The 27,859-nt window shown below is 39.1% G+C and overlaps 3 protein-coding genes across 9 annotated transcripts in view; 1 reads left to right on the top strand and 2 right to left on the bottom strand.

Moving 5' to 3' along the window:
* Positions 1–10: 10 nt before the first annotated feature.
* On the bottom strand, positions 11–26,716 carry LOC124407518 (protein Cep78 homolog). Of its 4 annotated transcripts, none has more exons than XM_046883747.1 (6): positions 26,607–26,716; positions 2,993–3,301; positions 1,802–2,025; positions 1,222–1,388; positions 703–1,155; positions 11–592 (listed from the first exon to the last, which is right to left on the bottom strand). In XM_046883747.1, the coding sequence occupies exons 2-6, from the start codon at positions 3,139–3,141 to the stop codon at positions 62–64; spliced, it is 1,524 nt and encodes a 507-aa protein (XP_046739703.1). In that variant the 5' UTR covers positions 3,142–3,301; positions 26,607–26,716; the 3' UTR covers positions 11–61. The 4 variants fall into 4 exon arrangements, with proteins under 4 accessions (XP_046739703.1, XP_046739701.1, XP_046739702.1 ...); XM_046883745.1 differs by lacking the exon at positions 26,607–26,716 and adding an exon at positions 2,132–2,358 and having other exon boundaries at positions 2,818–3,127; XM_046883746.1 differs by lacking the exon at positions 26,607–26,716 and adding an exon at positions 2,132–2,358 and having other exon boundaries at positions 2,993–3,122.
* LOC124407516 (high affinity cAMP-specific and IBMX-insensitive 3',5'-cyclic phosphodiesterase 8-like) lies at positions 12,679–27,859 on the top strand. Of its 4 annotated transcripts, XM_046883740.1 has the most exons (19): positions 12,679–12,923; positions 14,818–14,903; positions 20,752–20,811; positions 20,907–21,097; positions 21,188–21,247; positions 21,323–21,389; positions 21,494–21,661; positions 21,737–21,951; positions 22,066–22,301; positions 22,373–22,509; positions 23,439–23,543; positions 23,629–23,831; positions 23,999–24,277; positions 24,364–24,490; positions 24,764–24,907; positions 25,091–25,252; positions 26,622–26,751; positions 27,230–27,297; positions 27,427–27,858. In XM_046883740.1, the coding sequence occupies exons 1-19, from the start codon at positions 12,809–12,811 to the stop codon at positions 27,505–27,507; spliced, it is 2,634 nt and encodes an 877-aa protein (XP_046739696.1). In that variant the 5' UTR covers positions 12,679–12,808; the 3' UTR covers positions 27,508–27,858. The 4 variants fall into 4 exon arrangements, with proteins under 4 accessions (XP_046739696.1, XP_046739693.1, XP_046739695.1 ...); XM_046883737.1 differs by lacking the exons at positions 12,679–12,923; positions 14,818–14,903 and adding an exon at positions 16,620–17,144 and having other exon boundaries at positions 27,427–27,859; XM_046883739.1 differs by lacking the exons at positions 12,679–12,923; positions 14,818–14,903 and adding an exon at positions 16,622–17,144 and having other exon boundaries at positions 22,066–22,220.
* Positions 22,037–27,859, bottom strand: part of LOC124407520 (aquaporin AQPAn.G-like) — a 28,289-nt gene continuing 22,466 nt past the window's right edge. Inside the window, exons 7-8 of the mRNA XM_046883750.1 lie at positions 25,558–25,561; positions 22,037–22,048 (exon numbers count right to left, since the gene is read on the bottom strand). The gene's annotated coding sequence lies outside the window, so the exon portion shown is untranslated. The remainder of the gene's footprint in view (positions 22,049–25,557; positions 25,562–27,859) is intronic.

Below are 27,859 nucleotides of genomic sequence, written 5' to 3'. Positions count from 1 at the left end.
TTGAGAATTGTACCAGACATGAATATACTCTGACGACCAGTTACACGCTTTTAAATTCTTATTACCCTCGAAATTTTCTTGGACAATGGGGTCGACTGCGTTGCGAGGAATAGTTTGCTCGGGGATTTTTTCCTTCGGGTGAGAGGTCGACTTCGGAAATGATTTTCCAGGCAGTATTGTCGCCGAGGATCTCTTCAGTTACCGTCGATTTATCTTCAGGATTAGAAACAATCGCTACTGATTCAGGAAATTCCTCTAACCGTGCAAAGAGCCTCTTCAGATAGTCGAAGAGCTTCCGTTCTTGGGAAATTCTGTAACGAAGCTTATCCTGCTCGCAAATACTGTTCCGTAGATCTTCAAGCTGCGGCTCAAGGTCGGAAAACTTTTTTTCCGCTTCTAGTCGACGTGTTTTCATCTCCGCCAAAAGTTCTCGGTCGTTTATCAGCTCTCGAAGAAGAACCGCGTTGCTGCCAATCGTCCTAGACAGTCGCGCCGATAGCTTCTTCAAATCCAAATTCTCGTTCTCCGAATTCTTCGGTCTACGAAACCTCGGATGCGTGGCCTTCCATCTAGGAATCCGCCTCGTCGAGCTCTTTCAGTATGTAAATGAGAGTGTAAATTGATTATATATCGACAAGTATTATTAGGCATGAAGGTTGACTTGTTTTTTAATAAATTTAGTTACATAATGAGAGATATAACCTTGACGAATAACCGGGTCCAGGATCGTTGTTTCTTCTTAGGATTACTGTTCAGGGTACGGACGAAGTGCGATTTCTTGTTCAAAAGAAAATCCGTCATCCTCGTCGTCGGTCTCTTTCGATCGTTTTTACCCTCTTGAAAGTTCCTCTCTTTCCCAGTGATCAGCCTCTTCCTCATCGATGCCCGTTCACCGTTCTCCTTTCTTCTGCGTAAAATCTTTGACACATTGTGGATAATTGATTCCGGAATATCGTTTTCCTTGAGATCGATAGACGTTAGTACACTGTTCGTCTCTAGGAGTCTAACGACAGCTTCACCTCCTCTCGAAGTAAGTCCGCAATGTCGTACGTTGAAAGTCTTCATCCAAAAATCTTCCTTTAGATCGTCAACTAGCAGTCGAACGCCACAGTCGCCTAGTTTACGGTTGTGGTTCAGCACCAGGGTGTGAAAACCCTTTCCAATCATTTAAGAGATCTAATGAACAAGGGGCAATATTCGAAATCAGATTTTTTGTTATACCTGCACAGCCTGCGCATCACTCCACGTGCTGTGAAGCAGGATTGTTCTCCTCTTCTTTAAAAATGTCGACAGCGACATTGAGCTACGGATGGTCAGGCGGCATGACGACAAGTCTAGGATGCACAGACTAACACAGTCCACCAGTACGTTCAGGACTAAGTCGCACCCTTTCCATTGGGGTAAAAAAGTAACAAGATGATTACTGACAAGAATATTCACGTGCTTGAAGATTATTGGGCTCCAACGCCTCAATAAAAAATTTGAAAAAAAAAGAAAGCACCGTCAAAAAATGTCTAGCAGTATTAATTGTGCCAATGATGGTAAACACGGATGAAAGAATATCCTAATTATGTAATAGATAATGCTGAAATATCAATAATTTGAGAAAAGGTTTCATAATTAGAACTTTTAAGATTAATAAACTTTGGTATTTTCGGTTAGTTTCCAACGTTTTTAATTTCCATTACGTAGTCGGGATGTCGTTTCATTTGTGTTCGCCATCATTTGCACAAGAAACACTCTTAGACATTTTTTAATGGTTTTCCTATATTCCCAAGTTTTTATTGAAATGGTTTATTACCAGTATCTCCGATGCGGCATCGGGGTAGTCGAAGGGCTGTAAGATTCTTAGCGCATTTCAAGCCTTCGCAGAGAGGGCCCAAATATTTTATGGGCAAAGGGATGCCGTCCAGTGTCAGCGAGGTAATCACCAGCGATTTCCCAGCGCAGGTTGAAATTGCATCGACAAAACAACGGAGGATGAAATTTGTGTAGAGAACCGGTTCTGTGCTGCGAAGCCGTCGTCTGTACAAATTGTTTAAGGGATGATTAGTAGATTAGGGATATAGAATGAAATGATCAAGCTTCCACGACGGTGTGGTTCTGTGATTAATTAAGACTCCCCGATTACCGGAAGTTTTCCACCTTTTCCTCGGTGTTTATTCGTTCTCTAATTTTCTTACGCCTGTGGCGACTGTAAGCGATTATTTCGGACAGACTTCGATCATTCGCGATGCTACGTAATACTGGTGACCAGTCTTCGAGATTTATCCGGTCTGTACATAATCGCAGCCGTCCCTTATGTAGGTGCGATTTTATCGCTGGTAGCGGCTGAATGTTACTCTCTCTGCACATCAGCTGAACGTAAAAAATATCACGAGTATGAAACGCGGAGAAATTTCTTGGGTTAAGCTAACCCCCTTGATGAAGTGAATGGCAGTAATTTTGAATAAAGATAATTACGATATCAAACATCTTACCTGGTACGTTCGATTGAAAGACGGGCAGGAAACTGACTTACTCATTTTTCTATTCTTGGTTTATTAAAAAATAAATAGAAGTAATTTAAGATTAAAAAAAAAATCCTGTATAAATCACACGTTTCCTTGAGTATAAAATGATAATCTGAGCATACGGAGAAACACTTGACAAATGTTTGTAATCTCATCTACAGCTTGAACACAGCGCATCGTTTCAGACGTCAGTTGCAGATGACTGTTTATCGTCCCAATTTGTTTCATTTAACATCCTTTCTTTAACTGTACCTATACAATTTTTTTTATTTATTTTTATTCATTTTATGTTTAACACTGTTACCGTTCTCCCCCCCCCCTTTAGTACCGAGTATAGTTGTCATATATTTTTCACACGCAATGGAGCAGGAAGAGGAAAAAGCCAGCTTGAACTACGACTGTAACTATAACCTGTTCCTAGCTAAAAGACTAATCGCTGACATGAGACATATGCAGGGTAAGAAAGCCTAGCTTCTCACAGAGATATCGTAAAACGCTTTTTCTTGACCGCTTTGATATCCAAGATCGTCGTCGCGTCATGAAGTGGCTCCGTTACCTTATGTCGGCGAATAAGTCGATCCAAGAAATGCAGCTGAGGAACGACTTCATGTATTATCTGGTTCTCCATCTTCAGGAAGGCGTGCTCAGACCCCCCTTCGACGAGGAACCGCCAACCGCAAATAGCATCGTTGACATCGCCGGTCTAGTTGTCAGTAATAATATTATACAATTGATCGTTCAGTCATCTTGCTTAGTTACGAATGAATGAAAACCGCATCTCGTTGGACCTGCGAAGAACAAACAATCGGTATATAAAGGGTGGTCTTATTTAATCGCCTCAGGCGAATATCTCGAAAGCTGTAGAAGAGATGCAGGAAAAAGTTTTACATAAAACCTGATGGATTTCGGGCGGTTAAACTAATAATGATATGGGTTGATTTGTGAATTGCTTCAGTTTTCAGATTTTTCGAATACTTCGTGATTTCACACAAAGAACACATATTTTGACTATGAACAGCTAATAGCGGGTTTGAAGACAAATTCACAGACGTAAAAAACATTCAATTTTTCAATATCATGCAAGAATTTTAAGAATTTTCAGAAAGTAAAATACTCGGCCATTTTTCCTGAGGCAAGGCATTAATCTTCAAAAATTCATCACTTTTTTGCGCTTAAGGGTCTACGGGAAACGCTTGATCACGTGGAAACACGATTTCTAGTTTTTTCAACCCATGGGGATTGCAATGTTTCACTTCGTTGGAAAGTGGATGAGTACTTCACTTGCTGAAAATCGGGAAACACTTGTAACAATTTTGTACAATTAAATATATTTCTTTACGTTTTGAATTCATCTTCAAACCCGTTATCAGCCGTTCATAGTCAAAATATGAGAACTCGAAAAATCAGCACAAATCAACGCATATCAGCATTATCTGTCCCCCTCGAAACCCTTCAAGTTTTGTATCAAACTTTTCTCGTATCTTTTCCGGTTCCAAAGACATTCGCCCGGGGTGATTAAAAAAGACAACCATGTATATTGTCATACGTGAAACGATAAAAAAGTTGAGATATTTCGAAACTCATTTTGACCCATCAACTCAGTTCTGCTACTTTTTTCGAAGAACTTTTTCCCAAAGCTTGCACACACTGGTTTCTCCTAACGAACGAATCTCGGTTAGCCTGGCAGAATCGACAACACGGAGAATGCGGATGAGATAATTGCCTCACTGGAGGAAAACTCAGGCGACGGTCCTATGGTGATGAAAATGTCCCCGGATGGTGGCGCGTTTCTAGCAGCTCAGCCGGTACCGCATCAGGGTTCATTCTGCTACCTGGCCATTACCACGAGGAAAGAAGGCTCCTGAAACGCGAATATAAAATATGCTGTACGACGTTACGTTATTTGTTGGATAAAATCGTGCAGCGTTGTACTGTGAAAATCTATAATACATATATGCAACATGTCGATAATGGAATTGAGATGGGTCAGTCGGGTGATAGAGTTCATTCTGATTATGGTCTTCATCGCGTATGAATTGCGAGACGATCTATACCTTGTCGGTTTACATCGTGTAGACGTCGACAGATACACATGACGAAGATTTTAGCCTGACGAAAGATGCGGTAGTGATAAGTCGGTGCGTCGGTTTTACGTAGGCATACATAAGTGTAGCGATATACCTATGTAGGTGTAATAATATGTGAGCGAGAACAAACATCTGATAAGGTCTTGAGCAAAGATAAGTTACGTCACGCGAGAACGCTGCCAGGAACATCTCTGGTCAAATAGTAGCTTCGCCAGTTATAACATGCCACTTTATTTGTTTGACAAAATACACATATTTGAACGGGTAAATTTCTGGACAAGTATTGTATAGTGAATTGTTTTATCCATCTGGTGGGTTATACCTAATTATATTATATCGGTAGCTTTTAACTGGTGATATATTTTTATTCTCTTCACCGCGGTCGTTTGTATAATTAAAAACTTTACTGATCCTTATCGTACCGCATCTACCATCGATCTCGGAACCGATTGAGACACGATACGAGAGCGATATGTAACGATTAACGCCGCGGAGTTTGTCCGACTTGTCACTCGCTCGTTAGCTGAGATTTCGGGTCCTCTCCTACCCTGCAATCGCAATATGGTTAATTCCTCTACACCTACTCGCAAACTCCTCACCTCTGAGGTTTGCGCCACGGTATGCCGATCCAATTATCACATCTTCGTGATCAAATATCGCAGTGTGATCTGGCCGCTCTTTTCTTCGCACATCCCGCATGCCGGAAGTACAGGTGCGTAGTAGTGAGTGCTTGCGGTAGCAGCTCGACGTTGCGGATGATCAGTTCTCTATGCTCGTATCGTATTCAATTAAAATGTGACTGTTGAATCGAGTTTTTCGAACCAAGAATTAAAAGAAGAAGAAGGGAAGACAGAGACCAAGTGGAATCGTAGGAAGAAAAGATCAAGGAGAAAAACAAACAAACAAATCTGCAAAAGAGTTGGATAAAGAATCGGACCACAAACCCCTTCTGAACCCCAGATGAAACGTCTGTATAATATTTGCGGCGGTAGGTGATCAAGGAAGGTGCGAGGGCGATGGGATGTTCGCCGAGCTCTTTTCTTCGTTGTATGCAGGCCAGAGAGAAGCTGGATGGGATCCCCGTCGCCAGTGAAATACTGGAGCAAAGGAAGAGCCTCGTAAAAACAGGTGAGTTCCTCGATTTACGGCGTGAATGATGGCGCGCATCGCGACCCGACGATCGGGAAACTCATCCCTAATTTTGGGTTATAGATGTACTTCGGTTGTGATGCAAACAGTCGAAAGAAACCGAAATTCACGGCTCTTTATAGTTTTCAATCTGAAGTCATCGTCAAGTTCCACCAATCGCTGTTAATTTTTTTGTAACGTTTAAAATTTTCTCACTCTTTGCCAAAGGTGATCGCCGATTGGCCGGTGTTTGGAAAGCGTGAATTTTCAAGTTCAGGTTTTATCATGTCGAACGTGCGGAATATCGCATCTTTTGACAAAGTTTCTAAATCATCGTCTTCTTAATATCTTTTGACTTTTTAATGTTGTAAAACTTCTAAATGTTGGCTTATCATAGGTACGATTAGTGAACGAGAAACTTTCACTAGTTTCTTTTTATTTCAATATAAATCACTTCATATTCTATACATTGAGAATAAAATCTGTGAGTTGAAAGAGCATGATCATAAAATATCCAAGTAAAGACTGCTCGTTTTAAAAAGTATCCTACCTCCTATGATAATGACGTGCCGACGAGTAAATGGCGAAAAATTTTAGATAACGATCTGTGTAGTGTCGAGGATGGGAGGGACGGTCGACGTGCAGTAGGTAATCACTCCGTACACATTCAACAAAATATCGTTCCTCTGTCTGTGCATATATACAAGGTATAACACAACATATAGCTAGAAGGGAAAAGGCATGGCGGCAAGTCGTGAGATTTTTTTCTCACCCGCACGTTTTACTCGTTATTCACATCTTATATAGAAAGGGGACCGTGATAGGTGAGTCTGATTCCCCTTGACCCAGTCCCCTCGGTGCCGTTCTATACGATCTTACATACGTAGGACTTATGCCAGGCCGCGACGTGCGCTTAAATTCTCCGGAGGAATTCAGAAGTGATAATTAGGCTCGGTGGCTATAAATATATAGTCACACTTACGGACACCCGATCGAGTCATTACACGATTTGTTTGCAAAATAACTCGTAAACAAATCGTCTTCTAATCGTCCCTTTTTTTTTTTATCCATCGCGTATGAACGGACATGCACGCTTCAATTTTATTTCAAATTTAACACTTGAGTTTCCTTCGAATTCGATTATCAGCACAGGCTTTGAAAATTAAACAATGATAATAAACGGCGGCGTTGCGACATGAATATATTTTACACTTATATAATATAATTACGGAAAAACGGTATTGATGTTTTTTTTTTTTTTTTTCAAATAACAGAATACGCACACACACACACACACACACACGCAATTTGTCTTCGATTTGGCAAATTTGTTGTAGATATAAAAATATTTTTGCACATCATGCGCCATTTATCTGCAGAGTTTGCCCTGGTTTATTGCGAGCTTTACCCCGTAAAAGTCATTAAACGATCTCCTCCACTCCACGAGTAACTTTATACATACACGTGTATATGTGTGCGTTGCAAGTGTACATACGTATAGGTATATAAAAATACGTGTGTGTATTGCATACGTAGACGCATAAGTTACGTAACTAATTCCCACGCAAAACTTATATTGAACGCACACACACGATGTGGTGTTTTTTTTTCTTTCTTTTTTCTTTTCATCGTTTTTTTGGCATGTTTTTTTTTGATTGAATTTAACAGTTTAAGCGTTGTAACACGATTTAAATTTGTACAGAGGTTATAATATGAAGAGGCTGAAGTTGGTAACGTTGTTGTAATGATTAATGTTTCGGAAAATCGTTATTAAAAATTGCAGGAATGCCTGAAATTCGGTAAATTATAATCAGGCAAAATGTATTGATATTTTGAAAAGTTAGCTACTTCGAAGTTACTGAAAACTTGCAAAAATTGTAATTTTTCCTACCAATGTTTCGTTGCGTTAACGTTACTAACTTCAGCCTCGTGTAATACGATTCTTGCAGATCTCTCGGAAAGGTTCAAAAACACTGAAGACTATTGTCCGAGGCTCTCGTTGCAAATATCTGAAAAGTCAACCGATCCATCGAGACAGACACTTCGCAGCGTCGGTAAGTTGACGTTTGTTAACAATGACGAACCTGAATTCATGATTATTCTCTCCAAAAACGAAAGGAGAGAAAGAGCCTATTTTCTCTCCGTTTTATCGTTCTACTCGTACTCGTCACTGCTGCACGAAAATTGTTTGAAATTTGATATCGGCACATTGCAAATATGCAAGTTCGGTAATATCACATTCTCAAGAGCTAAGCAACTGCACAATCACCAATGTGTATCCTAGAGTTAGACACGTGTTGTAATCGATCAAATAAATTAAAATTCGAAAGCGGGATCTAGAAGTTACACACCTATATGTGTTTTTGTATTACAATTTGATTGATTGACGCCCGTTAACGCCTGCAGCAAAGGGTGTAGTCGGTGTAGAATAATCAATAGATCCCGGCTTTCCGATTCGCCATACTTACTATTTTTGTTTTCGTCATTATCATTATTATCAATGTAATTGTATCACTATCTCGTGAATTAATATGTAATTAAATGCACATTATCGCACATGTAGGTATGCATGGTGTATATATTTATACATATATTGCATACAGTGTTTGAATCCATCATGCTTACGCATGCACTATGGCCAGAGGGCATTACCTATACATGTCATTAAGGATATGAGGATCATCTCGCGCATTATGCACATTATCGAGAGTTCGTCGATCGTCGATCTTGCCGGGGATTTAAGGATTTTCTATCTTCGGTAGCAGAAACCGTTTTCGGGTTCGTCTTGACAGCAAACGATTACAGGCAACGATCGATGTTAGTTACTCGTTGTTCGAGAGTACGAGCTAGGCAGCTGGTCAGAAAGTATCCCCCGTCAATCCGCGACTCAAGTCAGTCAGTGCCGGTCGTAGCCCGTGAAAAGTTCGCGTCGCGATCCGCGATTCGAAAAATTCGATCCAGGCATTTTTAGATGCTTGAAATAGAGAAAGAAAATCAAGTCTCAAGCATTCGTTACCCGCGTGTTGGTTCTATAAATAATTCCAAAATTCAAATGAACAGTGAAAGTTTAAATAATAATAAGCGTAACAAAACATTTGTAAAATACCGGTATATATATATATATATATATATATATATACATACACACACTAGTAATAGTAATGCTCATTCAACAATATAATCGAACCACGTGCTATTGAATATTATAATATTTCAATTTCGCGATCGTTTTGCACGCTATTGCATAGAATTACAGTGACCAACAGTGCATCCGCATAAATGAATGAATGAATGAATGAATGCAGTTCTTGTGAATCGCGGATAAATCAAAACTGTGAACCAAAAAATCGGTCGCTGCAAAATTCTCAAATAAAACTTATCCACGAATTGAATCATAGTAAAGAGCGATTTTTTTTAAGTTTACTCTTTGGTTATGATTAAGAGGGGGGATGAGGGGGAACGGATTTTCGGCGCTGCACTTCAGGGTAGAATAGAGGCCGTAGTATTTTCCACTACGTGCCTGCGGGCTTAAAGAGAGTGATTCGGAACTGGTCTTGTCTGCGGCTGCGGCTGTAACCCAATTCGGTACTGGTAGAAACGTACCCATTTATACACGTGTGACGTACGTATGCGTACACGCATACGTATTTATGCGTGTAAGACTCAAGTTTCGTAATACGCATCTTAGATCAGAAGCGAGGGACGTCGGCCCCGTGCAATAGCAGTGGGCAGATGATTTCTATTCAATGATTATTCCCATTTTTATTTATACCGCATATAGATTAGCGCAGAGATAATATATACACATGAGAATATACGTGATAATCGCGTTGCTCGATTTGATCAGCCATTGAAATTACTCAATTCATTTATTGATTAATTAGAGCGATCCGAATCACATGTGTTACAAACACTTGCAAATTTTCTGATTCTAAAAAATATTTTTGTCTTCAGGTTAGAACGGATTCACACTCATATGTAGATTTTATATTATTTGATAAATAGGTAGGCAGAATTTTTTTGGCTTTCGGCTACTCGCAGAATTCGAGCGAAATATGAAGAGCAAAATAAAGTCATTCATGTCGATTCGTGAGCGTTTTAACGATCGAATGACCTCGCATTACGTCACGTACATCAAGCCAATCGGAGTACGAAGGCAACATTGCGATGCAGTTTTATTTTCTTCCTGTTTTTCTTCCTGTGCACAATTGAAGGGTCGCACGACAGAAGTGCTGAATTCGAGGAAACTAAATATTTCAGAAAAGCGAAGAGATATTTGCGAATGTACACCGAATTCTTTGAGAAGCATAGGGTTTTCGTTACTCGATGAATCGAATGAAAAACTGGAAAAATTTGACGCTGTCCGGAGAAAAAATCTTGAAAAGTGATCTAAGTCGAAACTATCCAAGTCAAGCCTCTTTGTGAAATGAGCTCTGAGTTCGGAATAGAGTTGCAGTACAGCAGTATCTACTTGGAGTATAAAAGCGTGAAAAATGATAAGATTAACGATGAAAATAAATAATGGTGAGTTAACTGTTAGTCGAAACACGGGTAATTTTTAATCAAAGCTCTTCGCAACACACATTCATTCGTTGAAATTTATTTTATATAGACAAATGTTACATAAATTATTTCAGTGTTTAAAAAGGTCTCTGTAACAGTTTCAGATTTACGTTCGACAAGTTATAACGCATTTTTGCCGTACAAACCTTCAGGATTATCGATGTCTAAATTCAACCTGCACGAGAATTTCGAAGCATTTGAACAAAAGGAAGAAAGAAGATTTTTCTATTTTCGACAGAAGTAGGGCTGAAGCTAATTTGTCGTGCGTCCCTTCGAACAGCAAACAGGAACAAAATGTTCTCAGTAAAAATACGAGTAAGCTTGACGGCTTGGAGGAAAATATTTGGTGCGATGAGAGGAAAAATAATCTACTAAATATAATCGATAAACAAATAAAAAATTCTCGTCTTCTCATTCTAGCTGTTAATCATGCGTTTCTTTGATCTCTGCAGGTGAAATAAAATCAAAAACGTAAAAAAAATTCCTTGCTCACGACGCATTGGTGCAAACATATCCTCTATTACAAATTCTTGAATACAACCGTCTAAACACTGTATTATAGGCACGTGATTAGGGTGAACAACGCGAAGCGCCCCGAGGATCGAAGACCCTGAGTATATCGATGAAAGAAGGAAAAAAGAAAAAAAGAGAAACAAAAAAAAAAAATGAGGAAAACTGTATTTTTTGGGTCGATAAATTAACGCCGCGTTGACGTTGATATCCGCTTTGGATCCAAGCTGTGCACGTTTACGTTTACTTTACACGTCATCTCTGAGGAGTCGGCATCTCTCTCTCTCTCTCTCTCTGTCTATTCTCCCAATTTCGATGTTCACCTGACAAAAAATCACTGACAAAATACTAAGCATTATACGTAAATCATGAAAAACTGATGCAACTAATTCGAAACTTCATAAATTATGATAAAATCTCGCTTTGCGCGTTTTTTAAATGTTTAAATTTATCCGCGTATCATAGCTGCGTCGACAGACTTCGGTTGCAGTGCAGTGCAACACATTTCTAAACGGGTATCAATGCTTAAATTACTTTGAATTTTCCTAGGTTCTTTTTTTCAGTCTCTTTTTGAATCTGACAGGCCCGTTTTTGCAGCTCGAATTATTCGGCGAAATGACAAGATAGGAATTCGTGAAAGCGATGAAGGTTTTATGGCCGGAGAGCGATAGGTGCTCATCACCGATCAGTGAAGCTATACCTGTATCTATCGTTTATTATGTACCCGAGCTTATCGTTGGTATCGACTCTTCAGGCGGAAAGTTTAGCCAGCCGCTGAGTTTTAAAACCAGTCGCTTTTCGCACGGTGATCCGAACAGACATGAATAACAGGAGGGGCGGGGTTGAAATTTCGAACTTGAAAAGTTCCCAGACCGACAAGTTCCGAAATTTTGGTGGGGAAACTTAAATTAAAGAAATGAAACTTTGGCGAAACAGCAAAGTTGCGAATGCTCTGAAACCTGACGCTCAAAGTTCCGAAGGGATAAAATGTGGAAATTAAAAAATTCGAAACATCGAAGTTCCGAATGATCGAAGATTTTCAGTTCAAAAAATTTCACAACTTAGGTTTTTCTTTGTTTTGGATTCTCGATTTCATACGTTTGGGACCCTGGTCATTCGGAATTTCGGTTTTTCTAATTTTTTTACACCCAATCGTTAAGTGAACTACGCTGTGTAAGTATATTTTAATTTTCGAAATTTTATTCTGTCGAAACTTTACTTTTCGGAACTTTGCTCTATCGTAACTTGAATTTTCGGAACTTTGAGCCGTTGGGCATCCGACCATTCGAAACTTTGTTGTTTCGTAAAAGTTTGATTTCTTTACCTTAAGTTTCGAAACTTTAACCTCGTTCCTACCAGGATGCGACGTAAACTATCACGAAAAGTTGTATTTCTACTGTAGATTTGATAACATTTTTGCCCATAAAATTCGATGCAATAATCGCATGATACATTTAAAGCTCTTCTTCAAAGCAAAAAGTACCACCAACGTTCACATGTTTTATTGCTTTCGGGTTATTTTTATTTCTGCGGTAATTATTGTCAGAATTTAACGACACAGTTTCCTACAGTAACAATAATATGTAAAATACGGTGTAATAAACTCAGCGTTTAAATTAGTAGCCCGCGACATGCAGCCCGCGTTTCCGAACGAAACGGCTTTCGAACGCATAAATATATTATTGAGTAAATAGGTTCACGCACGCGTGAAATGAATGCCGAATGAAGGGAAGAAGAATCCTAATTTGGATCCGAATGCAGTGGGCACGTAACTTACACACGTGTTTTCGCGTGTGAAAGGAAAATAAATTTTCAAGTGAGGAGAGAGTGGTAAACAAAAAAGGAAAGACGGAAATAAAGTTAAAGAGACAGTTACATATGCAGAGCGTATAAGTAAATATGTTACATATTGTATAGTACATTCATGCCTATATAGTATAATAAAAGACTTTCGCCAGAAATCGCGGATGAGGAAATCTCGCGGGTTAATTATAATTACAAGCCTAGATGGTCGTGCCTTCGCGTCGCGGCTCCATGACATCGTCTGGGAGCAAGTTTTACATACCAAACGACGACGTGGACGACGTGCTGGGTATCAGCCAGCTGCTTTTCAACTATAACGGTAGGTGATCGGAGCTGAATATGCGCGGTGGGAGAGACACAAACGCAACAAAATAAAAATAAAAATAAGAATTAAGCAATTCCGCGATCATGCTTTGTGCATTTTAATGTAGGAGAGGGTGGGGCAAAGTGGGCCCCTTAAGAAAATAACCCCGAAAATAAGAATAAAATGTTTAGTTTTCATACGAACAGTTATGTTAAATTATTATCTAGCTTTATCGAGAAAAATTAATCATAAATTCAAAAGTTCAGAAAATTATTTGTCTTCGACGATTTGAGAGTAAAGCACAACTTGAAACGTTTCGCGTTATGAACTGTGCGATTACTTGAGTAAATAATTTCCGAATAATTAATATTTAATAAAAAGTTGAGGTAGTTAATTTTATCACTTGTTATTTAAAAAAATTCATCGGGCCTACTTTGCCCCCAAATTTTTTGAGGTATCGAAAATTTTAAGGTGCCCACTTTGCCCCATCCTCCCCTACCTACATACCTCTCGCAGTGTTTCAGATTCTCGCGTGTTCCAATACTGGCATCCCTCACGCAAAACTGACACGAAATGGACAAATTTTCTACTTGCGGTTTCATGTTACCAGTTTTTGCTATCGCTGAGAGCTTGAATCTTGGCCTGATGTGTCGCTGATTGAGTTTTTGAGAATAAAAGCAATCGATACTCTCATATTTTATTGAAAGATTCCCTTCATTCTATAATTTGGCGTAAGTGCCAAAATATCGAAAAAACGTTTGCTTTTATTTGTTGAAATATTAAAAAATAATCGTTCGCATGTAAGCGCTATAATTATGATTTTTCATAAGATTAATAAACTGTCATAAAATTTGATTGATTAATTTAAAACAGAAATCTGAAAGCACTTTGTAGAGTTTTTCAAGCTCTTTCAAGCAGCCCAAACCCGAGGTAATATAGCCATTCCTCTTCGAGCGAATGACTCACAAAAATCGATTTTTCCCCTGTAAGTCCGTAATTCGTGCCAACTTTAATTTTTCTCTCCTGAAAAATCATAATTATCGGTATTTGCACCATTTTCTCGTGCCACCTTTCAGAAATCAAGTGAAATATGAAATCCTCTCTACATGGGCTGGTTTTTATTTTTCTCCCCACTACTTTTGTTTTCGAAATTGGAAGTGCATGTACTTGATAAATTTCACATAAGTCCTCAAGTACCCATAATTCAATCGTATTATCCAAATGAATATGTACCTATAATGTGTCGGTGATATGATAATTCGAACAATTTTCTGGTATAACATCACAGAATAAAAACGCTACTATCATTTATTTAGCTTTTGTAGTCTGACCCCATTTTCTCCGCTTCTTTTTTTTTCTGGAAATTTGACATTTCGACACAGTGTTATACGCGTTAGTTTATATATTATAGTTGTATGTATAAACCTGTACAACGAAGCAGTAAATTACTGGGCCACAGAAGCGACGCGATCATATATCGAGAAACGTCACCGTGTATAAAATATTTATGGCACATACATTTTAGGATGAACCTGGATATATCCCTCCTAGTCACCCACTCCCTCCCATGTATGTACATCTCCTCCCGCTGATAAAAATCGTGACGTCAATTCTTCTCCACTACGCATTAGATGGAGTACAATTCCCGATAACGTTGCCATGAGCTATCGTGCTCGGGTTGGCTAGAAATCCCGTTGAAAGAAAAAAAGAGAAGAACAAAAAAAAAAAAAAAAAAAAAAACAGCAATCAGATCAATAACCAAGGGATTATTCTTGAAAGCTCTACTTGAACCACTGTTTAACGTGCAAATAATATAAATAATTAACCGTGACAAACTGAGAATATTATCGACTAACACATCTTCGCAACGCGAATCAATCTATAAAAACCTGCAACTTCTGTTTATCAGGATCTGAAGAAGAGGAATCAATCGCGGAGGGTCTGGAGTCCCGGATTCGTACCCTTCCCGAAGAAGATGGGGAGGTCTGCGTTATCGTGAGTAACTTACCCTTGTCACTTTGGTACGAGGGCACATTAATTTAAAGGAAGTCATAAATTTAGCAGTTGGAAATCAATTGTAGGTGAAAGGAACTTATTGGCAATGACTGAAATATTCTTTACGATAACGAGGAATCAATCAATATATAATTGAAATCATTGCAAATTATTTGAAATCCCATGATGGCATTGAGAATCACAGAAACCGTTGTAGGCCTTGCAGCTCGTTTTGTGATGGATGCCAAATAGTTTTTATTCTATAACATTCTATTGATTTCTATCTTACCATGGGCTTTCGTCGATTCCCGGCTCCTAGGGTAATTTCCATTGATTTCCAATGTTCTCCAGTTATTTATTGTAAATGACACAGAACCTCATCCAGAACGCTCGAAAACCACCGGAAGTCAAGGGTTACGCTGGAAATCATTAAAAATGACTCGATAAGGTAGAGATTAAGATGAATCATTCGAAATCAATGCCAACGAATTGTAATCATTCTTTGTCAGTTGATTTCCAACTGAATGGTCTCGTGGACTTACCGTTCTTCAACGTCGCGCAAGCGCTTCTTTTATTCTTATCTTCTATTTTTTTTAATTCAAAAGACGTTTCGGGAACAAGAAGTATGTGGGTTGTTTCAATCCTCAAGTCTCCCATCAATGTAGGCTAAGCTAAAACTAATAGGCCATACAGGTAGCAGCGTGGATCGTGAAAATAGCTATAAAGAAGAAGCTTGACTTTAGACGCGTAAACATGATGGGAAACGACTCGAGACCTGGTTCATAGCGATTTTATAGTTGGTTCGTGAATGTACACAGTATCGTATACTGGGTGATGCTGCGGCGTTTTCAGGGCGTTCCGTAGCCCATCGTAAGCCAGAGGGAATACGTTTCCCTCCTTCCTCATCATCCACGTCCACGTTGTATACGCATTGGTATGCTGTTTAATCAAAGCGAAGCCTCGTGTTTTACGAACTAGAAAAATTATCGTCGTTAAATCTTTTATCCGCAGGACTTCGGCCGGAGTGTAAATATTTTCTTTATAGGAGAATTAAGAGTCGGATGCTAGGTTGGTGAAAATTCCCAGATGCAACCGTATAACGAAAATTCCGCAACAAGATAGGAACAAAATTTTTATCCGCGAAAGTGCGAAGCAGGGAGTAATTACGAGGATTCCGGAAAGAGTAATATCGAAGGATTGTTATTCATAGCATGAAACTATCTTCGATAACCGCACGTTTTTATTATAGACAATGATAACGAACCTCGAGCTTCGTATCAGCGGTTCAAATAGATATCTATCATTTTAATCTTCAATAACTTGTAGCGCCTGGTTATTTGTTGTTTGCCGGATTAAAAGTAGGCACGAAACGAGTTGAAAACCGATGTACCAATCCAAAGTGCCTTATGTCTATGGTACCGATGATCTGACCCTGCCCACGTGACAAGGCTTATAGTTATGTATGTACATTGTACATACGAAGATTAGATTCGGGAAGAATAAACGAGAACAAGTGAAAACAAAAACTGTCTAACGATCAATTAGCGAAGATTTTGAAACACAATCGCGTGACGTATCTGCGATACTGTATTATACTCGGAGGTTTAATCAGTGGCAAGTATATAGGTATCAACTTGTAGATTAGAGACATAAAGAACGTACGTCGAACATATCAGTGATAAAGATAATCAGCACGATGGGTGATAAGCGGGAGTTGGAAAGGGTCAATTTAGAGCCAGTTTAAGGAGTAAACAGCCATCGGCGAGTGCGTGGAACGCCTGAGTCCTGACAAAACGGTGTTAAGACACTAGATTCCGTGCGATCGGTGCGTTTCTGATCGACTGCAATGAGTTGAGGTGGAAAATCAGCGTGTTGAGAGCTAATGTGATTGATAGCTTTTATGGAGCGTAGATGAAGAAGGCCAATTCTTGGGCACAGAACCGCGCTCCTCGGCCGGCGACCAGGAGCGACCAAAGGTTTCAGCCATCCGCGGATCTCGACCACCAAGGGTTGGACGGTGACTTCGGCATGCCGGACACGCGGCGGCAGACGAAGCCGATACTTTACGTGCAAGGTCCGACGGACAGTGAAAATCCGAACACTAGTATCGAGACCAGTGATACGTGGTTCACCAGACTGATACCTGGCATCTGCACTCGACTAGCCGCTACCTGCTGTCAGAGCAGATACGTCATGGAGGTCAAGGAGCCCGCGATCCCCATCGTCATACCCGTCACATACGTAAGGAGCCTGCTTCCGGTTGCACATTTTGGGACCTCCCGTTTGGGAGAAAAAACAGAGCCGGGAAAAAACGAGCGAGCGCCTTGTCTCACTTCTCCGTCGTTTTTCTTCTTTTCTTTGAGCATGTCAGCAGCGCTCTGTCCTCGACTATTCGATTTGGGATCCGCATTCCGAAGTGACAAGATGTTGCGACAGGGTTAAATTTGCCTAGACGCGTTGAACTATGCGCTCTTACTCCTGGTACCTTACACGAGATAAAACGTAGAGAAACCTCAGGCACTTGAGTATAGATTCAGTGAGACGTTAAACTGTCGGTATGACGCTGCAGGGCGAGGAAAAAAGAGACAGTATGGTATTTGTCTGAGAGTAAAATTTGGAAAATATTTTCACGGTTATATAAGACCAAAGGCTGCACGTGGATCTGTAGTAGTAGTAGTAGTAGTAGTAGAAGTCGTAGTAGTCGTAATATAGTAGTAGTAGTAGTAGTAGTAGTAGTAGTAGTAGTAGAACCACCAGTGATAATGTTTACTTAAGTTTCACGCCAACGAAACAGTCTTCGTTTACGCTCTTTTATCTTGGCCATGCATCCTTCCACCGTTTGCCCTCTCTTTTTCCACGTTGATATTAGTGTGCTCTTTTTTAGCTGGAAGTATCCTCTTCAGTTTCTGTTCTTGATTTAACTCAACAACTCATTTTCAAAGTCACGTAAATTAATTTTTTCCCCTTTTCTCACTTCCGAAATTTCTTCTTGTTTCTCAGAGCAATTGATTTGACTTCACTTACTTTCTTTGATAAAAATGCACTTCTGATTATTATTCTGTCATCTTATTTCATGGACTTTTTGATGCAATTTCGTCCCATCCATGATCAATACTCGATTTGCCTGAACATCGATCCACCTGGCTCAGTAAAGGAAAGTTTATCTGTCTATGAAGTATTTGTGAACAATGAATCAGGGCAAGCTTATCAAAGTAAGATACATGAAATCAAGAATCTATTCTAAAAATTACGCATTGCACAGGCTTGTACCTTACTATTGCTTCTAGTGCCTTTTCTTGGATAGTGCTTATCAGTACTGTCGTCTTATTTTAATGTATTTAAAAGTAAGTGTAGATCGAGTGGATCGTAATCCCAAGGATTATGCCATTCACGGTTATCTACTAGTGCACGTATTAAGAACTGTGTGCCACATGAACGACGAAAAAGAACACAGTAAGAGGCCACAGGGGGATGATAAGCAGGGTGAAAATCCCTTTTCTGAACATCGTAATGATATTTTATGGAGAAGTAAGTACCATCTAAATACTAAGATTCTGTGAGTAACAGACCTCAACCTCAATTAGTTTTCGACAAGAATAAAGAAATCAAAAAATATAAAATAATTTTTACCCTATGATTGACTTAACTAAGGGATTTGAGAGCTTTCATAGACGCATAACGGATAGATTTTTGGCTCAATACATTCATGATGAAAAAAAATATCGCCTCTCAAAGTTTTGTTTATTACTGTGATACTTTTCGAGTAATATTATGAAACTATTATTTTTACATTTCTTATAGATTCCTCAACAAATTGTGTTTTTTTAGAAATTTTCTTTGCAGTACGCTATGTTAGAGGAAGTAAAAACCTTTTTTTTACCAGAAAAAATAAATTATTAAACAAGTTTTAGCGGTATTATTATATTATAAATGATGTACTGAAATGATTCACTTACGTTAGAAGTTGTGAAGTTATTTTTTTAGTTGAATTATTTCAGTATATCATTTATAAAAAAATAAGAATAAAATTTGCAATAATACGGCTGAAACTTGTTTAAAGGGTTATTCCATACCATGAAATTGTTAGAAAGTGTTTGTTTTTCCCCCTTTAAAAGATAGTTTGAACGATTAAGATTGATTCGCAATACGAGGATAGATGTTAAGACATGTAAAAACCTAGTGTGCCAACTTGAAACACGTTTTTCGAGAAACTATACGATATCTCGAGCTGTAATCGATGCATCGACTCGAAATTTTATACTGTTCGGAGAGATGGATGTAGATAAAGGATAAAAGTGGGTAAAGCAGGTTGTTAATTAAAGATTTCTGATGATCATTAACAATTGAACGATATACTTTATTTGAGATAGCGATACGAACTGTATCGCGAGAGATCGGAACGACAACTGGGGCTTTACAAAATCGAGAGAATACATAGATGATATAAAAATATCATTTTACCACAGTGGACAATATAGATGAAATATACATCTGATCTGTTTGATTGTATATTTCCGAAATGTGGACCTGAGCGTAGGTGTGGGTAAAATTTTCAGTCTCTTCTATACAAAGTACACTTTTATTTCACTTTGATATACCGAAAGTTGCTTATCTGCAGTTGTAAAGCTTGATGAATTCGATTATCAGAAGGTCAAGATCTCATTCTTTAGCTATATCTAGGTGAATATGGATTATAGCTACATCGTCCAAGTGATTTTGCAGCTTAGTTGATATTCAAGTAATCGAAAGAAAATTTGAGTGCGTTTCAAATAGCGAGTGAAATACAAATGTAACGAATACGAGGTAATACTTCAACCCAAATTGTCACGACTTTGTTTATACTTTGCCGAAATAGGTACACATATTCAAAGCAATAGTACTTTTTGGACGAAGAACCATTTTTTCGTTTTTATTTCTTCTTCAATACTTGTTAATAATAATGCAACGTATTCTTCAGCCGAAAACATAGAAAAAAATTCGTCACCAAATGGGACAAAAACTTCGTCAGTCAAAAGCTAATACAACGTACTTAATGTGCATATTTTTTTTATGCCAAATCACCGCTACTTGCAAAATCATGTACACCGTTTTGCGAGTACAAAAAACATCGAAAGACGCGAAGAGAAGAGAGAACTATTAGATTGTATTTTTGTCCAATAAAATTTTTTGGGCACACTCGTCAACGTGTAAGTCAGTTGAATATTTCAGATTAGTTAAGCTTTTCATATCGCCTCGGTAGTTTTTTCAAAATTAAATCTTGAAAATTAGCTCTTTCTAATGTTCGCCACGATAGGGTAACCCCTTAATAGGCCAGTTTTTCTTGTAAAAAACTGGTTTCTAATTTCTCTCACTACGGCGTACCGTTACCAAAAATTTGATTAAATACAAGTTATTTAAGATTCTATAGAGAATATAAAAATAATCGTTTCATGATTTTGCTTGCAAAATATGACAATTAAAAACAAAAGTTCGAAAGACAATAATTTTTTTAATCACGAATCTACCAAGCTAAACCTCTATCCATTGTGTCTCTGAAAGCTCTTGAATCCCTTAATAACACATTAAATTTTTATACAAATCGGTCAAGTCAATCCTAAGGTGAAAATTATTATGTATTTGTTAGTTTTCTATATTCTCTTCGAAAACGAATTGAGATTGAGGTCTGATACTTTCAGGTTCTTAATATTGTAATGGTACCTATTTACCCACAAAATACCAACAAAATTTTCGCAAAAGGCATTTTTACCGCGCTTATCCCGCCATGGCCTTTGCCTACACCTCGAATTTAATACAGTTTAGTACTTGAAAAGTTAAACATGCAAGATGAACTTATTAATTCCGATTTCAGAAGGGACCCCAAGATTTGAAATCGAATCTACTGACATCATGGAGCCCCAGCTCGACCAAGGTAAAAAAAAAAAAAACTAACGATTTTCACAGTAACCCGATAAAAGGGCGCCTGATAATTTTCATAAAATTAAAATTTCCATTTACACATCTAAGATAATGTTGGTCTTCGGGCGGGACGATCACCAATCGGAAGTATTGGGATCGGCAGCGAAGAAACTAGGGTGGTCGGTAACTTACTCAAGGAGCACAGACACGGCCCTCGAGACGTTCCACAGCCGCGCGCATGACATCGTCGTGATAGATCACCGAGGATCTAGAGGAATAGATTCAGATTCACTCTGCAGGTCTGTTGACGTGCAGGTACCACCTCAATCATGTCTGGCACTAGCAAAATGACTTACTCTAGTACAAGCTTGATTTTTTCTTACCGATAGATCGATCAGGGCTTCGGGTGTCAATCCAAACACAGTAATCGTCGCTCTCGTTCGGAAGTCGTAAGTAAAATACTTCTCCGCTCGTATAATTTTTCTCCTTGTTTAGTAGACGCGACTTCATGCTATTATTTCCAGGTTCCTCATCAACGCGGATCAGGATCAGATCATGACGATCGGATTGATGGGGATTGGCTTCAACAGAGTGAGTACTGCGAGCTAGCCGGTTTTTTCTAAGTCTCTGATCATAGTAAATTGATGATCGCTGCATTGCAATTAACTAGCGCACATCGGATGCTTTCTCGACAGACGCTCCTCGAGTGCTCCCAGGAAAACCTTCTGGCCAACGAACTCGTCAATATCCACGCAAGCGAACTCCAGCCCAGGTTACACCTCGCCGCTTTTCACGCACTTTACGTCGCTGTTGACAGGTGTAGAGACATGGTCCACGTAACCAACGACCGCCACGTTGTCCAGGTGAAATCTCAAGACCTCATCCCATCGATAGTCAATAGTCTGGGACTCACTTTTTTTCGTGTCCCTTTTCCACAGTTTGCAAATAAGGCCAGTGAACGTTTTCTCGGTTACAAACCGGAAGAACTTCTGGGGAACAAAATAATGGACATCGTATCCTCCGACAACTTTGTCTTAATGGATCAACACCTTCGGCGAGGCAGAGAATGGGAAGGGAACATGAACTGCAAGAGGAAATCGTCGAAGACGATCACCATCAACTGTCGGATAGTGCCTTTTTCCGCCTCGGGCAGGTGCGTCGTACGTATAATATGCACATAGGCTGAATATCTGTCGTTTTAGCATAATCGTTTGTAAGAAGATCGTTCTCCCGTCCTGCTACACGATCGCCTAATCTGTTTAACCAGGACGCCGACCCACTACATTTACGTCCACGACACCACCTACCTCCTTGAAAATATGGCAATCGGTCCGGGCAACACTGGGGCCCAACAAATGCCCAGAGGAAGCGTTCACTCGCTAAGAAGAGGATCGTTCGACGTCAAGTCGACGGGGAGTGAGAGTAAGGCGCCCGATCCCCAAACCCGATTCAGTTACCAGCATGTCCCGATCGAAAATCAGTGCCAATGCGAAAACGCACGCAGTGAATATTAACCACCCATTCACCTGGTTAAGAATGCTTGTAACCAAATCATGAACATCGATTTCTTTCAGCCCACAGACGATCCAGCTTTACGAAAATTCACAATTTACCACTGGAAGCACCGATCACTCGTGTTATCGGCATTCTCTCAACCGCACTGAACGACACATCGACGACGAGTCCGGAACTCGCGCTGCAGATGTACAAGGTGCGTTATTTGTAGCTAGTGACGAAGTTATAAGAAAGAATATTATGTCTGATAGCGAACTTTTTGTAATAATAAGGATAAATAATCTTCATCCGAAGTGGTTTTTAGGTATGATCGTCAAGCGAAATGCATGTTGTATGTGTTATCACGAAAAACGATCCGCCAAGAAAAAAAATTCTCTTCAAATTGAATACCTACACGTTTCATCATTCTCGTGGCCGTTTTCTGATTTTTTCTCACATATGTGTGCTTGCGTGTACGTAGAAAGTATTATATCCTGAAACCCGAGGAAACGGTTTCATCAGTTTTAATGAAAAATGGACGGAAAAACAAGTATTGGGTGCAGGAGATGATTCATGAAACTTTCCAGAATTTTACCACTTCCGGTTACCTAATGGCCATGTTTTTCAACTTTTAAATAATTATTTCGTATATCCTAAGTTACAGAGGAATAGTTTGACCGATTGGGATGGAATTTCAGAGCTACGTTAAGTATTCGGCAGAGATTTCTTGCGAATTTTTTGAAACTTCGACGAATTCCGGCTACATATACGTACCTCACCTGAATTCCGAACAAACGGGCCAATTGTTTAGATTGAAATTTGGGAGTAAAACAAACAATTTGACAGAGACACGACACAATTTTTGTCTTTTTCGAATTAATTTCAATAAAATTCACAATTTTCGGAATATTCCTAGAATTTGGTACATGACTTTTCGTTCTCAATTTATCGTAATTGACTATTACTTATTTAGATATAATGACCGACAGCTCGATTGTTCGATTTATTTATTTATTTATTTATTGTCGTATGTTCGTTCCTCTCTCGGCATCGTTCACCACTTTGAAGTTTTTTTAAAACCAATAATACGACCATCGCTTCGTGCCTACTACAAAAAATGTGATTTCACTTCTATTCTTTTTGCAGGCGATCGAACTGCTTAAAGGCACGGAATTGTACACACCACAGCTAAGGGAGGACAGCAGAGGATACGATCCGGTCACTGAAGATCTCGTCGGTGCTCTCTTGGCGGTGAGTTAAAATCGGTTCGAAGAAAATAAAATCTTGACGTTTATCGATGGGTGAGAGTAATAGTGGTTGACGTATCCATGTGCAGTCTCCGGTCTACGCGAGGGACTCGAGAAGGTCGTCAAACGACTCTGTGAGTCGGATACCAACGAGCAAGACACTGACCAATGCCTCTGCTCATCGCATGTCTCTCAAGGGTTACAGACCACCCCAAGAAATTCACGACATGATGGAGAAGAGTCTCGACTGGGACTTCGACATATTCAAACTGGAGGTTCTTTCCTGCGGAAGGTAGAGTACAAGTGGTCACATGCACGCCAATCTGGCAGTGAAACTTTTCAGGGTTTTCTTATATTTCTATAACTCACCATGAAAATATAATTAGCACCTGGCAGTTTTTCGGGATAACTTTGATTCCCGAATCTTACTACGTACGCTTCATTTTTTCGAACTCTCAGACCGCTCGTTTACTTGGGGATGAATCTTATCGGGCTCTACGAAGGCCCTGCAACACTGGGCTGCGACGAAAAGACTCTTTTCAACTGGCTCACCCTCGTTGAGATGCATTACCACGCAGACAACAGTTATCACAATTCCTCACATGCTGCTGACGTTCTTCAGGCAACCGCTAAGTTCATGCGATCCGAGAGGCTCAAGATGATATTTGACCCGCTCGACGAAGTCACGGCTCTGATAGCCGCTGCGGCTCACGACATAGATCATCCGGGAAGATCAAGGTAAGCTGGAGAGGAGGGCTTCTGATATCCAGCAACACTTTTGAATGACAAACTCTGTAAAAATGACAATATTTTTATCATTTTAGCCAATTTCTCTGCAACGCTAACAACAAACTTGCTATTTTGTACAACGACTTGGCGGTTCTGGAGTCGCACCATGCAGCCCTTACATTCAAGCTTACGTTGGCTGACGATAGGGCGAACATTTTTAAGGTAATTATCGTGATTTTGCGTTAAATTTGAGTAATTGTTCAGAAATTTCTTTCATGTTTCTAACTTCGCCTAAGTATGAAATCACGAAAAGAATAAAAAAAATGTACTTACCTACAGATTCGCGCTCGAGCAACTTTTTGCGAATTGAGTTAATTTGTTTCAACAATTGTGAGAAATTAAACGGAAAAACTCGTGAGCATTTACGCCATAAGAAATGTATGAATAATCGTGAAACGTGTTTTTACCAGGATTATCTGAGTTATTGTTTCTCAGGGTTTGGACAGAGAGTCGTACAAAGTGGCAAGGCAGAACGTTATTGACATGATTCTCGCTACCGAGATGACAAGGCACTTCGAACACCTCGCAAAGTTCGTCAACGTCTGCAGCAATCGAATGGCAGGTGACTCACAGTCCGAGGTATCTCTTATACCTTCGTTCTACCCTGTAATTGCTGTATTATACTTGTTACTTGAAGAAACAAATCGCAGAACTCAGTTTTGATATAATTAGAATAATTTAATACAGTGAAGCTTTTTAAACACGTTACCACATCATCACAAATGCAGTTCAAAATGTACCGTATTATTAACTGTCTTTCAGCCTGTTTCCGACGTTATTGACATGACGGTACTACTCCAACCAGAGAACATTACCTTAGTTAAAAGGATGATGATAAAATGCGCGGATGTATCCAACCCGACTAGACCGTTGAAGGCTTGCATTGAGTGGGCGAGACGAATCGCTGAAGAATATTTCCGGCAGGTATGAAAATACACTGCTAACCAAGTTTTCTTTCCAAGCTAATCTACTTTCAACTAAATCATCCTTCCTGATTCCAATTTGGAACTGTTAACTGGGCATTCCACGTGTAATCGATTTGGTTAAAAACCTCACACTCTCTTAGAACCGGTCAATTTTATGAAATATTTTCGTTGGTTAATAAAAGTGTGATTTTTTATAGAATTTTAATCGGTGATGTTTAGATGTTAGCAGCTGTTCGGCTTCGAGTGCATTTTAAAGTCATAATATTCAAAACAACATTGCGCTGAAAGGTGTATACTGTATACTCTTCTGTTAGTGTAGAAAAACGGGTGAAAATTGTCGTACATTGTCGTACCGATTTTAGATCATGAGCGATCGATTTTTTACTGAATTAATTTCTGCAAGAGAATCAATTCTAATTTGTTAGCATGTAAAATGCACCTTGGGAACTCTAAGGATAGAAACGCAATACTAAACACGTACGCAGTCAAAAATTCTTTTCGACGGTTCTATCGGTTGATACAAAGACTGTATTAGAAGTATACAGTTCTGAGTAAATGATCCCATTTTGCATTCTGACTCTGTATCGATCCATAAAATCTTCAGATGTCGGTCTACTCATGTCGGTTCGTATTCAACTTCAAATTGACAACCTCCCCTCTAGTACCGCTTTGCTTAGAAACCGAAATATACTTAACTGGTTCGAGCACTTCTGGTCGTCACCATGGCTAGAGTCCGACTGACAAATCTGAAACTTAGCGCGCTACTTTTCTTCCGATTGTAGCGCCCGACTCCAGTGGCTAATCCAAGAAACTTTTGACTGACAATACAGGGTCCGTTACTTTTACATACCTCCTATATAATTCAACTCAAATCTTGATCTATAGGTATCGCAACAAATACATTATTATTTTCTGAGTTTAACTAAACACTTCTTCTTTTTCTGTATTAACATGAACGTGAGCATAAATGTTTATACTTTTGTTTTGTTTTTAATGTCCTTAATTTCAATTAGTTGATGACAGAAACCGTGAAATAAACAGAACTTTTGAATATGTACTTAGTTTCTTTTGATTTCACCGAGTACTCGTTATGCGCTGAAAATTTTATTTTTTTCTCGCGAAATCGATTCAGCATAACATCCATAGCCTTTCAGTACTAAATTCCGCCTCTAATGAAATGTTCACAAATTTATCTACACGAACAAAGGAGTATCCTCCGAAATTTCGAGCGAAGAAATTATGATTTTCTAAAAATCTGAAAAATATAAGGGTGAGATTTTTGTTCAGACTGATCACACGGAAATGCCCCAAATACACCTGCCAAATTTCCAAATACTTCCACGTTCACATACCTGTAATGTTTTCAGACAGACGAAGAGAAGCAAAACGGGATGCCGGTCGTGATGCCGATGTTTGACAGACTGACGTGTTCCATACCCAAGTCGCAGATTGGATTCGTCGACTTTATTATCAATGACATGGTCGAGGCTTGGGACAGTGAGTAGAGAATTGACTAAAACAACAAATTTGCGAATGCAACAGAATTGCACTTACAATTCGTAGAATGAACGGCGCGCAGCTCAACGCCACTAGCTTATTCATCCTCACTGCAGATGATTAACTAACTATTATGCTATGTGAGTTGCGTGCAACAAGGAGCGTTAGGCATTAACCGGGTCTTTCGTTGAGGCGCATCATTAGAACTCCACATTATAGGCAATTCAGATTACAAGGGCATTCTGAGCAGCTTCAGTTGTAGCGTGCGACTGACGTTGCAGAGTGGACTGTGTACTCTGAATTGCCTATAATTTGGGGTTCTTGTGGTGTGCATTCCTAAAAAGACACAGTACGTATTTCTTCTGTCAGAAATAAACCGCGTCAACGCACTATTCGAATTTGATCATTTTAGAAGAAAATATACAATTGTCGAAGATAAATATTGATTAAAATTTTTAATGGTTTATTTACGTTTCAGCATTCGTTGACATGCCAGAATTAATTAGTCACATGAGACTGAATTACGATAAGTGGAAGGAATATCAGGTACGCAATGTGATATTTGAAATGCACAAACGAATAATTTATATGAAATTGTAATCGAGTGAAGAACAACACCATGTCTAATTTGAGTTATTTGAAACATGATAGTTTTTTCGGAACTCTATTTCACAGGAACAAGGAATATCGACGCTCCAAGATATTGAAAAACTGCAGACATCCCCAGAACTGCAAATACCGCGACGAACTACCTAATACTGTGTTTGGATAATGAAGTGAGAAATCTGACGAGTACGTGGCACAACTTATGAAATGCGGTACATCGATTAATACTCTCAATACCGCTTCCTCTTCTACAACTGGTACACGGCACATAGTATACCGTGATCGAATTCAAATAGAAAATGAAAAAAAAATATATACGTATACGTTTGTAAATTATTTTCGTATTGTCATACGTACTCTATAAATAATATATACATGTAAAACATATATACTATACATCGATTATTTATTTCCCTTATTCGCCCATATGATACTTTTCATAAACAATCAACTGGCCTTTTTACTTCAAGTGCTAGGTGCAACTGGACTTGTTAAAAAAATA

The sequence above is a fragment of the Diprion similis genome, chromosome 6 (genome assembly GCF_021155765.1).
Source record: "Diprion similis isolate iyDipSimi1 chromosome 6, iyDipSimi1.1, whole genome shotgun sequence".
Classification (NCBI taxonomy): Eukaryota; Metazoa; Arthropoda; class Insecta; order Hymenoptera; family Diprionidae; genus Diprion; species Diprion similis.
The sequence above is the reverse complement of the archived record's forward strand: the minus strand, read 5'-3'. Positions and strand labels throughout refer to the sequence as shown.